General features: G+C 39.2%; 1 protein-coding gene across 1 annotated transcript in view; it reads left to right on the top strand.

Moving 5' to 3' along the window:
• The window catches only part of LOC124576444 (serine/threonine-protein kinase S6KL), a 194,900-nt gene that overhangs the window by 56,473 nt on the left and 124,020 nt on the right, over positions 1-14,407 (top strand). Inside the window, exon 4 of the mRNA XM_047131207.1 lies at positions 7,459-7,560. Coding sequence (XP_046987163.1) covers positions 7,459-7,560 — 102 coding nt within the window. The remainder of the gene's footprint in view (positions 1-7,458; positions 7,561-14,407) is intronic.

Here is a 14,407-nt window from a genome sequence, read left to right as displayed (position 1 = left end):
TCTGATAATTAAATCATTGTCTGTGCGGCTGGCCCTGGCGGAGGTTCGAGTCCTTCCTCGGGCGTGAGTGTGTGTGTTTGTCCTTAGGATAATTTAGGTTAAGTAGTGTGTAAGCTTAGGGATTGATGACCTTACCAGTTAAGTCCCATAAGATTTCACACACTTTTGAACATTTTTAAAATCATTGTTCAGTTTTTTTGCTGCATGAATAACTTTTCTGTAGACTTTCCTGTAGCACTTAAGATATGGCTTTAATGCTGCATTACACTTTGAATGCCAACCCAGATTTCTAAGAGTGTCTGCAGATTTCTTAATTCTCACAGTTAACCATTAATTAGATTTGAGAGAGATTTTTACTTCTCTAAGGGGGAAGGTGACATCAAAGCAGTATTTATAATCAGAGAAAAATGACTAATATTTAGAGTCTACAGCTTTATTTGTCTCTCTGTCCCATTCAACACTATGTAACTTCTCCCTTTCTTCTTTTCCTGATGCCTTTGTCCAACAGTTTTGCAGGGTTGGCATGGGTATGATCAGATTTGGCAGGGTTAATTTAAGGGTAGGCCAGATACCCTTTCTGTCGCCACCCTGTTACGTAAATGAGCATGAGGATGCTGAAATGATGAGGACAACACAAGAACAACACAAACACCCAGTCCCTGGGTAGAGAAAATCCGCAACCCAGCCGGGAATCAAACCCGTGACACCGTGATCCAGAGGCAGCAGCACTAGCCACTAGACCACGAGCTGTGGACTTCAACACCATGCAACATGCTATGAAGATTCCTAAGGCTACTTTCATTAATGTATCTTGTTTCTATATAGTTTCCACTGTTATGTTTTTTCCTAACCATATTTTTTAGTAAGAGCTTGATTGCCATGTAGACAGAGAAACTGGTATCTGTTACTTCAACCTCATAACTACAGGTCTCTTTGTTAATAAACACCTGATCAAGTGTTGTCTCACACCCATCTCCATACCTGGTGATATCGTATACTGTGGCTTCTAAATTATACAAACTGAAGAGATTTAGCAATTGTTCCTTGTGTGCATTATTATTACTTCTAAAATTAATTATCGAAGCAGACGAAATGATTTAAAATTTGTGCTGTGGCCGGGACTCAAACCCAGGTCTTCTTGCTTGCTAGGCAGAAATGCTAACCATTACACCACTGCAGTACAGTGGTGTAATGAGTGGAGGGCACTCAGTTTAGGTAGTTTGTGCAGTAATGCTGACCATTGTCCTGTGGTGTTGTAATGGTTAGCATTTCTACCTAGCAAGCAAGAAGACCCGGATTCAAGCCCTGTCCACAGCACAAATTTTAATTCATTTCGTCTACTTTGATAATTTTTGTTAGATGATAAAAAGAGACTTAAATGTGTCAGCGAAATGTTTAATTATAACTTCTAAAACTGACATTGAAATCACCCCGTACAATTGTTGATTTTGACCTATGTCTCAATTCGTTCATAACATCCTCAAGATTAAAAAAAAATAAAAAAATAAAAATGAATGTTCCCAGAAGGTGACGTATGTATACAGACAATTACCAAACCACTGTCAGTTAGTTCACAGACACAGTATTCAAATTCTTTTTCTGTACACTTCACATTGCATAACTTTACTTCTTTAGAATTAAGATTGCCTCTATCATAAATACATACACCTCCACATCTGTACTTTTGTCAGCAAAAACTGCTTATGATTTTAAATTTGGGGAGGGCTGCTGAACATATTTGAGAGTTTTGTAACCAGTGTTCACTGACATATTTAACAGATACTTGGTTAAAACTGTCACTTAAGAAGACTTCAAGATCACCCAACTTATTGCATAAACCTTAAAATTTTGATATAGGACTGAAAGCTGATTATGAGCTGCAAACTTAAATAAGTTATTACTTATCTTAATGCTGCCTTCTTGAGGCTCTTTGACACAAAAAGAACATTGAGGTGATTTGGCTGCCTCACAATTCTTCCAATTGGTAACCCAGAAAATATTGCTGCTGCTGCTGTTGGTTCTGATGAAGTGGTTACTGAAGCTGATTGTGGTGTTGGTTGGGCTTCTGGTGTTGTTCCTAAGACTGCTGTGGTGGTTCCTGGAGTACTCATTGCTGACATTGTTGGTGCTGCTGAAGATGAAGCTGGTTGTAGTGTTGGTTGGGCTTCTGCTGTTGTTTATGCTTTTACTGGAGTGGGTACTGCTGCTGATGTTGGAGTACTCAGTACTTTTTTATCTAGCAGTTTTACAATTTTATGTCCAAGGAGTGACTTTCCACTTACATGTAAATGCAAACCATGTTTAGTAAAGTTCTCTCTCTGCAAGAAATCAGGAGATAAGAAATGTGTCTTGAGGAATGCTTTGCATTTTTTTGGAGCTGTCTGTTTGCCTTAGCAATTTCTACATTCAAACTAGAACTTTCTATCAGATCATGTCTGTGTGGAATTCCAAAAACTGCTGATGTGTTCTTGTTGCAACTCAAGGTTCGTTTCGAGTTATTTGTGGCTTTAATTAATTCATTTTTATATATGTCATTAGCACCCCCAATTATTATAGTACATCGATTAGAATTAGACTTTTTCATCTTTTGTGTTTCTTGATACTTCAGTCATTGGTGCACCTGGTTTTACAGAAGAAGTAGCATTTATTCCATGTTCAATACGTAAAATTTCCACTGGGCCATGTCTGTGACTGTCTGAGTGTATATTCATTTTGAGTTTGGTACTTTGCAATTTTAGGCCTGTTGTTTTTTCTTTCTGCACATGTTTGTTTATATTGTTTACAGTCATTTCTGTACTTATTTCTTCATCAAGTATACTGAATTGATTATGTGTCTCTGTAGGCACATTTTTTTCACATTGTTTATGATGCGCAACCTTCTTTGGCTTATCAAACTCATGACTGATTTTGTCAATAATAGTATTTCAAATACCTGTGACACTTTTCATGGGTTTTTAAATTAAATGTAAATACTGCTCACATGTCTCCATATCACATTGAAGAGACATTGACATAATTTCTTTGAGTCAGGTGGTGTACATTTATACTGCAGATTGATGGCCATTACACGTTTGTACTCCACATTCACAAAACGAATTACAAAAATTTGAAACACCAAAGCACTCTGTTTGATATCATTTTGAGAAATGGGACATATCCTTATTCCATTTTCAACTATTTCATTACATAATACACAGTTTACCAATGTTATAAAACTAATTTTCACTGAGCAGTTCATCAACACTTCTATACTCGACACCATAGTATATCATCGGACAACAAATCCAGCATCATCCACAAACAGCATTAACTGTCCCTGTGCTGACTGACCAAGTGCAGCGAGCATGGAACCCCATCCAACAAACTGACATCCAGCACCTGTGCATTGGTTACATGCTTGCATTCAACATTCTGGTGGTGAAACCTGTTATTAATGTACTACCATTTCACATTTGCAATGGCTTATCTCACACATACATTAGCCTGTGATCTAGCAATGTTAATTACTTACACATGTTGTCTAAACAAATGTATTTCCCAAATTTAATTACTCTACATTAATTACTTTTTGGTGTTGTGACTTTTTTCTGTCAGTGTACATAAAAAAAAGCAGTGACCAGGTGATATTTATTGTGAACCATAATGGCTATGCTTTCATTGACCCAAGAGATGAAGTGTAGATGTGAGCAGCAAGAAAGTGCAAGATGGATATTGGGCTTGCCATTTCACAAGAGACACCCAACATTGAACACATCTCGTGGTGTATCTTCCCAGTGGTGTACTTCATTGAGACCAACTTGTGTGATCGAGTATCAACACTGCCCTCTGCTGCCCTCACTGCATTTTTCCATCTGTGCCAAATGGACTATGTTGCCCAAACATTGCTGTGTGTGGAAGTGCCAAAATATTACACATGGAATGTGTCACGGAAAGAATGGAACTGCCTCGTGCAGGGTGTCGCCACTGAAGTTTGGCATTGTATGAAGGTGGCAAATGCCCTGGGCAGAATTTACGCTGTACATGTAACACTCTTATTTTGTGTACTTGCTCCTGACCTGTGTCTGGACCACATCAATTTTCAGGCCCTCGAAATAGTTGATGGACAGGAAAAAGCCATGTTCCAGGAAGCATGTGAAGTGATGGGACTTTTGGAAGATGATAGCCTTTGGGACATTATGATGGAAGATGCCACATTGTGCCAGCTGCCATCCACGTTGAGAGACTTCCTCGGTGTCATGTTGAACAGCTGTGGACTCATGAACCTCATGACATTTTGGAACAAAATGTGAAACTACATTATTAGTAGAGATCGCACACTGGTACCAAGGGACAGCACAGGGCAATGATGAGTGCTGACACTTATTGAAGACAAAGTTTTCTCAATGGTGTGAAAATGGCTGTCTAATTTCGGCATCCCAACCCCTCCCCCCCCCACCTCCCCTCCCACAGTGTACAGGAGAGTTTTCCACTGATTTGCTCAGGGAGCTCAGTTATGACACCACAATCTTGGGGGATCAAGTTGCCCAGACTGAACCCCAGCTATTACCAGAGCAAAAGCACATTTTAATAACATTTTGAGTTGCGTGGAGAATGGAGAAGGGAGTCTTAATTTCTTGGACAAACCTTGGGGTGTTGGCAAGACATTCATGTTAAAATTGCTACAGTGCAGTTCTACAGGGACAGGAATGTTGTGATAGCTGTACGTTTTGTGGGGTGGATGTGGCCTTGCTCAGCAGAGGAAGGACTGCCAGTGTTGAAGCTTCTGCTGAACCTTGCGAGTGAGGAAACACCCACTTGCAATATAAGCAAAAGCAGGGGTTGTTCCACTATATTGCCACAGTACAAATTGATCTTGTGGGATAAATGGTCAGTGTTACACAAGCGTGCAATCAAGGCACACAGTCAAAATGTGCAAGGCATCCATGGTAACCAAATCTTGATGGTTGGAGTGGTTGTCTTGCTTGCACGCAACTTCTAACAAATGCTACTGGTCATCAGATGAGGCACTGTGGCAGGTGAGACCATTGTGTGCCTCAAATCTATGCCACTGTAGAAAAATTATACCTCACAACTGCTCTGCAGCTATTGAGTCTGGGCTCTTTGCCCAATACCTCCTTGTGATTGCTGGGCTGCATGGCAATGGTTGTAGAAGACTTAATAAATTTTGAAAGCCACTTCTGCAATGTTGTAAGCTTGGAAGATAACCTTGAGCAGCAAGGAGTGGTTATGTGAAAGAGCAATACTGGTGCCCAAGACCGAATCAGTGGGAAACATCAAGAAACATATTATTGATCAAGTAACTAGTGAGGTGACCATCTACATATCATGATTTTGTAAACTCATTAAAGGTGGCAGAGGTGGCATGCCACAAGTTGGAGCTGAAAGTGGGTGCGCCTGTCATAGTGATGTGTAACCATTCCAGATTTTGCAATGGCAGCAGGCTGTGCATCACAAAGCTGAGAATGCTTATCTAGCAGCCCACCATCCTTACCAGCAGAGCCAAAGGAGGGACAGTGTTGTACCACAAATTCCTATCATAGTACCAAGCTTGCCTTTCCAGTCAAAACACTTGCAGTTCCACTTGAAAGTGGCCTTCTCAATCACTGTAAATAACAGCCACGAACAAGTGTTAAAAGTGGCAGGTATTCATCTGGCCACACAATATTTTTCACATGGGTAGCTTTATGTTGGCTGCTTGCATGTGTCGAGAGTCAGAAATTTCTACATACACACAGAGAACAAGAAGTCTCAGAACATTGTTTACAGAGAAGTATTGCAATAGGTTTCTGGCTCTCCGTACACATCAAGACAATTATGATCTTTTCCATGCTAGGCTTGTTGCAAACAGTCCTGAAATTATTCTTTCCCATTCCTGGCATATTTTGTAATTCGATACTCGGCCATATGAAAATGTTTTTCCTTAAACATGTGTGTGTGTGTGTGTGTGTGTGTGTGTGTGTGTGTGTGTGTGTGTGTGTGTGGTTTGCTGGGCCACAAGTGGCTTGTATCTCAATAACTCTAAATGATAACTTTTGGGATGGTGCACACATGTGGATAGTGAGTTTTGGCATTAATGTTTCTTTATAAATAACTGTTTAATCATGGGTAACACCACAGGATACCGCTAGCTTTTTAATAAACGTTACTGTAGTCATGTAAACATTAAGAAAGCAGTAATGAGTAAGGAAGAAACATTTTTGGTTCAAATGGCTCTGAACACTATGGGACTCAACTTCTGAGGTCATCAGTCCCCTAGAACTTATAACTACTTAAACCTAACTAACCTAAGGACATCACACACATCCGTGCCCGAGGCAGGATTCGAACCTGCGACCATAGCGGTCGCGCGGTTCCAGACTGCAGCGCCTAGAACCGCTCGGCCACCTCAGCCGGCAAACATTTTTGAAATCAGCGGCTTTCTGTCAATCTTATCTGTATGATGTTCAGTTATGACTGTGTAAGAACAAATAGAATATATCAATTTAATCATAATTAATTTGTTAATAGACCTGTGGAATTAGCTTCTGGCATCTACAATGTTCTGTTAATGTACGTCTTGAATTGTCTGACATTGTTTAGTGTTCCCATTCTTGTTGGGACCTATGGTATATAATGAGTAAGTGGTGTGTTGTATATTCACCTTTCACAAAATTTGTTAGCACACTGACACACTGTGAACTCTACTGCGGCCATATACTGTGATGGACTGCAGTTGGTATTTTTCTAATCAGTTTTAAGTAGGATTACAGAGAGACTTGTCGTAAAACAGCTATATTCCAGTTTAAACTGATTTTTGTCTCACAGCTAATGTAGTAGTCAGACTGAACATACCATGCTAATAGTTATCCACACACTGTGTAATGCTTTTGAAATGTTCCTGACAGCTCTGTTGGAACATTTCTTCACTTCTAGGTGAAGTTTTCCATTTATCACTTTTTACTTACAGCAGTTAATTTATCTTGCTTTACAGCACTTACTTTTTTTTCTTTCAATTTATCTTTGTGTGTTTGTGTTTTCTGTACTTCACTTCCACTTTTCAGTTTGCATTTTTTTTTCTCTTATACTCTTCCTCATCTTTTCAGCCCCTGTACTGCTGTTCCAGTTTTGTACTATATCTGCCAGTAAATAATTTCTATTTGTTTGATTCTGTACTCTGACATTGTGAATAGGCTGTATTTTCCTTTAATGCAGCTTTTTTCAGGAGTTGCAGAGGGTCTGAGAGACAATTTGTGTGCACATTTCTGTTATTATTGAATTTCAGTGATAAAAGTTGCGATAAAATAATATCAGCTGTTTATATATTCCTTCTCTCCAGTCTCCCACGCATTTTTGTTTTCGACTTTTATGTAATGCATGTTGTAGACTCAAAACATTTTTTCTCAAATCTGATTCAATAATTTGTATTTTTATTTATTGACCTTGTATCTTACATTTACTTTCTATTTCCTTCCATTTCAGGTACTTGACATTATATCAAGTGGAGCATTTGGAAAAGTATACTTAGCTTGTAAGAGAGATACCAATCAGAAATATGCTCTGAAAATTCTCTCCAAATCTCAGGTAAGTGGAGTGAAAACCATTATTCTCTATGGAATATAGTTTATGTTCCTTAATATGTGTGAGCAGTGTATCACCTAGAAGAGTATAACTATGTGAAGCCTTTAAAATACAGACAGAAATGTTCAGTGAAGACATCTTGGTTCTGAGATGTAGACTCAGTTTAACTGTATTGATGCTAATCTTTCATAGTGTGTATCATAGAGTAGAGGACCATAGAATTCAGCATTACAATCATTGTGGGCACTACATGTTTGAATTGTGTGTGAGGTGACATACTGAAAATTGTATGTGGCTGGAAAAATATCAATTTTGGCAACAAATCTATGAAGCAGTGATGTAAAATTATTTGATTTTTGTATTCATTTTGTTACCCACAATGTTCATTTATGAGACAGATAGGTAGTGAAATAGTAGCCATTAATCAAATTCTACTTTATAGGAGATTATTATTATACTGATTACGTTCATGGAAGTTTCAGAAAAGTTATCAACTTTGCTGACTGCAGATCCCCTGGCCAATATATAGTTCTTTGAAATACTCCTGTTGATTTCATTTGGGTAATACAATTAAGAGACTTACAGTGGTGTTACCATAACTATTTTCCAAATAATTCTCAGTAAATTGTTAAGAATTGGGCACCAGAAGTAGAGCTAGTTTTTGAGCTAATGACTGTGTGATTAGCTTAAAAAATAAAATAAAATGTGACCACTGCTGTGAATTCTATGATTTATGTAGATATCAAGGTCACCAGTCTCTTCTGGATGTCAAAGTGACCTCATTTTAAGTTATTTGTTTTTTACTCATCACATCAACTGTAGTCAGTGACATTCCAAAGCAAAAATGGCCAGAATTTTGTTAAGTCTGCAGCAGTTGACAGGGTAGAAAAGAAATTAAATGAGCAGTATCTTACTTCTGCAGGAAAGCATGAGTAAATTACCTGTGACTGAATCTGTGAAGAACATCATTGCTGCTGAATATTAGTAGCTACAAATAGGGGGGTTGTGATTACAGAAATCTGTAACTATTTACATTCGTGCTGTGTTTATGTGGACTGAAGCAACAAATGAAAATTTGCATCAAGACCAGGATTTGAACCTAATTCACCTGCTCACTAGGCAGATATGCTAACCACTAAACCCTTGAGCAGTGCCTTGTACACCTGCGTGGACTATCTTAGCTTGCCTCCTTCCTCAATCCGAATTGTTATTCATGCCTCAGCCCACTTAATATTCCTGCTAAACTTGAACAGCACTGCAGAGGCTCTCTGACTATATTGGAATAGCATGTCAGCATTGAACAAAATGGGGGATACTATATGGTTCCAGAGACCCTTTCAAGTATCAGACACTAAGATGTATTTATTCAGACTGAAGCAATGAATGAAACTTTGTACCAACGCTGGGATTCGAACCAAAGTCTCCTGCTCAGTAGGCATATGTGCTAATCACTATGCCACTATGGCACGGCAGCTTCACACAACTGCCTGAACTAACCTAGCATGTCTCCCTGGGGTAGTCGATACAGTTGTGCAAAGCCACTGTGCCAGGGTGGCATAGTGGTTAGTACATCTACCTAGTGAGCAGGACTACTCTTGCACACCACCCTAGGGTAGTCCACATAATTGTACAAAGCTATTGTGTCAGGATGGCATAGTGGTTAGTGTATCTGCCTAGTGAGTAGGAGACCTGGGTTCGAATCCCATCCTTGGTACAAATTTTCATTCATCTCTTCAGCTTTTGAAGTATTGATACTTTTTGCAGCCATCCTAGATGCTAGACTTCACATTAACGTAGACAAAAAAGCATCCATGATTCCCTATCCACCATTTATTCATCAAAGATGGGACATGGTTTAAAACCTAGTCATGAAGTGAAAAGGAGAAGAGGAGGAGGAGGAGGAGGAGGAGGAGGAAGGGATTATTGTTATGCTCTATGAGTATTATTACCATAGGCTTGATAAGAAATAATACCTGTCACATCTGTATGGATTCTTGCCAACTATTTATCAGGTGAAAGATGCCAACTGTACAGACTCATATACAAGAAATCTGAAAAATAATACAAACAAGGAGACTTGCCACAAGTTACCACAGATTCATGTGAAAACTGTTGTACTGCAGACTGTATTTGTGAATAGTTTGCCTGTACTTGAAAACCATATACATGAGGTTCATTCAAGTGAAACCTAGTCAGTGTGGTTTCATGCCGAAGAGAAGGTGGTCACACAAGTTATCGTCCACTACCAAACGTGCAGGCGAGTAAGCAGTAACAACGAGGAGTGATTCAATTTTTGGTGGTGGAGAGAGTAGAAGGCCGTGAAATGTATCAAAGGATGAAGGCTGTGTATGGTGAGTACAGTCTGAGTTGTTCAAGTGTTGTGGAATGGTGCAAATGATTCTTTGAGGGCCATGAGTCACTGGAAGATGATGCTTGTCCTGGACAGGCTCATCATGTCATCACACCGGAAATGGTTGCGGAAGTGAATGCTTTAGTCTTGGACAATCTGTGATGAAGGAAGCTGGGATATTTTCACTTCCCCTCTTGTTTTGGTATCTGCCTCCTTAAGATTCATTTTCTTCATTTTTGACCTGATTACCATTAACATACATGAGTATAATCTGCATTTTCATAAAAGAGAAAGGTTGGCCCTCAGTTTTAAAGAATTTAACACCAGATCTAATATTATGCTTAGTTTTATGTACCGGTATGTAATTGATATTCTAATTTATTTTAACTATTCCTAGTTAATACTTTCATTATAGGGTGAAAGTCAGTGATAGTTTTGTTACTTATTGTTGACTTCCAAACAAATATTAGTTCCATTCTAATTATAAACATTTGGAGGAACAACTAATAATAGTATTCTTAAAGGCTCTATTTTGCTCTATTCGAAAACATGTTAGCAAAGCCAGCCCTTAATTAATTTCAGAGTAATTAACAGTTTTGTCAAAAGTATAGTTTGCATAACGATATCTGTTAATTTCATCATTTAAACAAATAATTTGGCCTAACCCTTGTAGTAGAAGAAACCGTTAATAGGAACAAATTTTTCGATGTATTCAGTTAATTTAATGAGATAAGTTTTAATTGTAATGTATGTAAATTAAACATCAAACAATGTGTAGTTTCAGTGCCTATTATTGTGAAGATGTATGAGGGCTCGATTTTTGGTCCCGAGACAGTCAGTCCACGGCCGAGTTTCAGATGAGAAACCTGTATTGGTTAGATCAACAACAATGCATCCGTGTAACAAGTGTAACACAATTAGGCTGTGTGTTAAAACAATGACAGCTTCTGTTCAGTGTGTACTGTATCATTCTACAATAACTGTGAACTGTGTGGTTAGGCTTTTACTGCTCATAGATGTTCAACAGTAAACCTTTGTAGTAGTATGTGGATGTTTGCTTGCAAACTATTAATGAGGCTTATTGAGAGTTAACCAATAGTGCGCTGTCCATATAACTATGTAATATTGGGGGTGTTGTGAACAGTGAAAGTAAAGAACAGTGAAATGCAACTGTGCACCTGTTGGCTACATCATTTGCAATAGTCAGTATCCCACTTCCACCCCCTATTTTTTCAGCCAGTATCACAACACAGCATGTCAATACCGAGGACCATCAATGAAGAAATAAAGCAGGCGAACGTCGCAAACCCCAAATTCACCATGGACGAGATCCATCTGTTACTGGCCAGTGCCCACACCATGATGCTTCAACAATTGAGCTTTCGAAAAATCTGTGCACAGTGGGTTCCCCACAAACTGACTGCGGAATAGTGCAGTACTCGAATGGCACTGTCTTGGAGTCATCTGCACTGTTATAATGAGGAGGAATACAGCTTTCTGTTGTGTACTGTCACGGGTGACAAAACATGGTGTCACAATTTTGAACCGGAAAGCAAGCGTCAGAGCAAGCAGTGGAAGCATGGGTCTTCACCACCTCCAAAGAAATCAAAGGCTGGAAAGTTCATGATGTCCTCCTTTGACCACAAGGGCCCACTGCTTGTAGAGTTCCTGGAACAGGGAACCACCATCAGTGCTCAGCATTGTCAAGCAACTTTACAGAACCTTAGACAAGCCATCAGGTTGGAACACTGAAGCATGTTCTCCAATGGCCTTATCCTCCTGCATGATAATTTCCGCCCACACACGGCAAATATGACGAAGATGACATTGCAGCAGTTTTGGTGGGAAATGCCGGAACATCCATCGTACAGTCTCGACCTTTCACTGTGTGACTTTCATGTGTTTGAACCTCTAAAGCAACGTATTTGCAGACATTGATTCGCAACTGACAACGAAGTGTGTGACTGGGTCCAGTCCTGGATCCGACAGCAGCTTACTAGCTTATTCAAGGATGGAATTGACCAGCTAGTGTCACATTGGCATAAATGTGCCAATGTGACTATTTTTGAGTATGTGTACTGTGTTTAGCTGCATTTTTGAGTTAATAAAATCATTATTGTTACTTTATACTTGTGACCACATTTCATTTGACTACCTCTTATAGAAAATGGGAAACACTCATAGCGTAATAGTTTTACCATGCAGAGAAAATAAACATTATAAGTATGGTCTGAAATGAGGTTGGAACTACAGGATGCTACCTATAATTCATAAAACCATAACTTAATTGGATGTTAAACATCAAAATTCTGTTGAGAAACATCAAAATTCAGTTCGTACACTGTTGCAAATAGTGTGCAGCAGGAGAAACTGTTGGTAAGCATGTGTTATGCACTTAATATGTCAGTCTGCCAATACTCCCTGGTAAGGACTCCGGACTGAGGAGGAATAGTCAAGTATTGGTTGAATGGCAGTTTTCTGAATTACCTCATTTTTGGGCATGATGATAGGTGATCAAAGCCCGGTGAAGAACGTGGTTCAGTTTTTCCACTCTGGGATGGTACTGGGTGATGAAGGGACACTCCTTTGTTGCTAGTTCTTGGGGGAGTACTCACATTGAATAGTTTGGCTACAAGTGCTTCATGTTCTGTGATGGACACAGGAGATGATCCAGAAGCATCCTGTGGGGGCGCAAGAAGGAGCTCTGCTGGGCTTTTACAGTGGCAGACATGGACTTGTAAGAAACTAGGAAAGTATTTAGCATTGGAGCACTTAGCAAATCATAAGATTTTAAACATTTGCATCTCGAAAGCGCATACAAATCATTCTGCCAGTCCATTTGAGGCTGAATGGAAAGGGGATGTGGTAAGGTGTTTACTTACATTGTTAGTGCAAAACCTTTTGAAATTGGATGACATATGGGAAGTGGGAGAAGGAGTCCACAACAATTAGGTGTATGGACTCCAAGAGAGGGCCTGTGAAGTTGGTCTCAAGGCTTTTGTCAGCACTATGATGTTGGAGGGAGTATGGCACCACCAGCACCTGGCACTGATTTTCTTCTGCTACGAGCAGCTCAATTTGCTTAACCTGAAGTTGGTATGAAAAATGAACAAAATTAATAGAGACCAGGTGGTTCTGCATTGCAGAGTGTGGTAGACCAGCCCAGCTGGACATATTGCAAGCCTATTGAAGCAGCTGGTCATTCTTAGATGCTGTCACAACTTCCCAGGAATTGAGGAGGACATCATCAAGCAATTGCTCCGGGGCTCTCGAACTGGAAACAAACTCAAATTCAGGTTTGGGATCTTCTGGATTGTGACGAAGTGCCTCAGAGTTAGAACGATGAGAGTAAATGTGATAATGAATGAAATATTAAAAATTGTCAAATATAGAGCCTATCAATGAAGCAATATGATTACATTCTTTCAATATTGCCTTAGGTCCAAAAAGTGACAAGAGTGCTTAATGGTCGCTAATAGGATGAAATTTGTGACCATACAAAAAATGTGAAATTTATGGACACCATAAATAATTACCAGTGCTTCCTTTTTCATCTGCGAATAATGTTCTTGAGCTGGTGTAAGCATCTTTGACATAAACAACTCTTTTTTTTATGAAAGAGAACAGGCCTGATGTCATGTGGAGGTGCATATGTTGCCAACACCAAACGACAAATGAGGCTGATAAGTCACATGACAGTGTGCTCATTGGAGGGCTGATTTTAAGTTATGAAAAGCCCTATGCCACTCTTCAGAGCATTGAAAAGAGACTCCATTTTTACAGAGATGATTTAGCAAGTAGCAGTGGAGGCTGCCTGGAGAATAAATTGTGCATAGTAATTCGTTTTTCTTAGGAATACTTGAAGGTCCTTAATGGTTTTACACACAGCATATTCCAAATGGCCTTTGCATATTTTGTGGTGTGCTGTAGGCCCTCTTCACCGAGGAAGTAACCTAAATAAGTGACCATTGGTTGAAGAAAAACACATTAGGAAAAAGTACACCTAAAGATGATATAGATTGTGTAAATTTCCTTCTGTTGTATGACTAGTGACAAAGATATTGTCAAGATAATTGATGAGACATAGAATCCCTGCTACTGTATGTTCAAGAAACCTCTCGAATGTAGGCCTGAAAATCCACTGCTTTACCTAACACCTGTTCAGTCAGTGATGCAGATGCAAATGAATTATTTTAATGACAGCATAGGGTGCTAATTAATTGATGGTGTGCACATCATATTCCAGAGGTGGAATACGCCTCAAGACCAAAATATTCTTGACCAAAGGATCAGCTACAACTGAAAATGACAATGTACGAACAAAACATCTGATTATAAGTCATCACTAATTGCACTTGACCTAAGAGTGGACCCAGTACTTGATTTGTAGCAGTACACATTGGTATGCAGTACTGGTATGTCTGAGGAAAGAAATCAGAACCACAGATTTTGAGATATGATATGACAGAACTTTTTCTGAAGTTGCAATGACGTAAAACA

Source organism: Schistocerca americana, chromosome 1 (assembly GCF_021461395.2).
Source record: "Schistocerca americana isolate TAMUIC-IGC-003095 chromosome 1, iqSchAmer2.1, whole genome shotgun sequence".
Taxonomy (NCBI): Eukaryota; Metazoa; Arthropoda; class Insecta; order Orthoptera; family Acrididae; genus Schistocerca; species Schistocerca americana.
The sequence above is the reverse complement of the archived record's forward strand: the minus strand, read 5'-3'. Positions and strand labels throughout refer to the sequence as shown.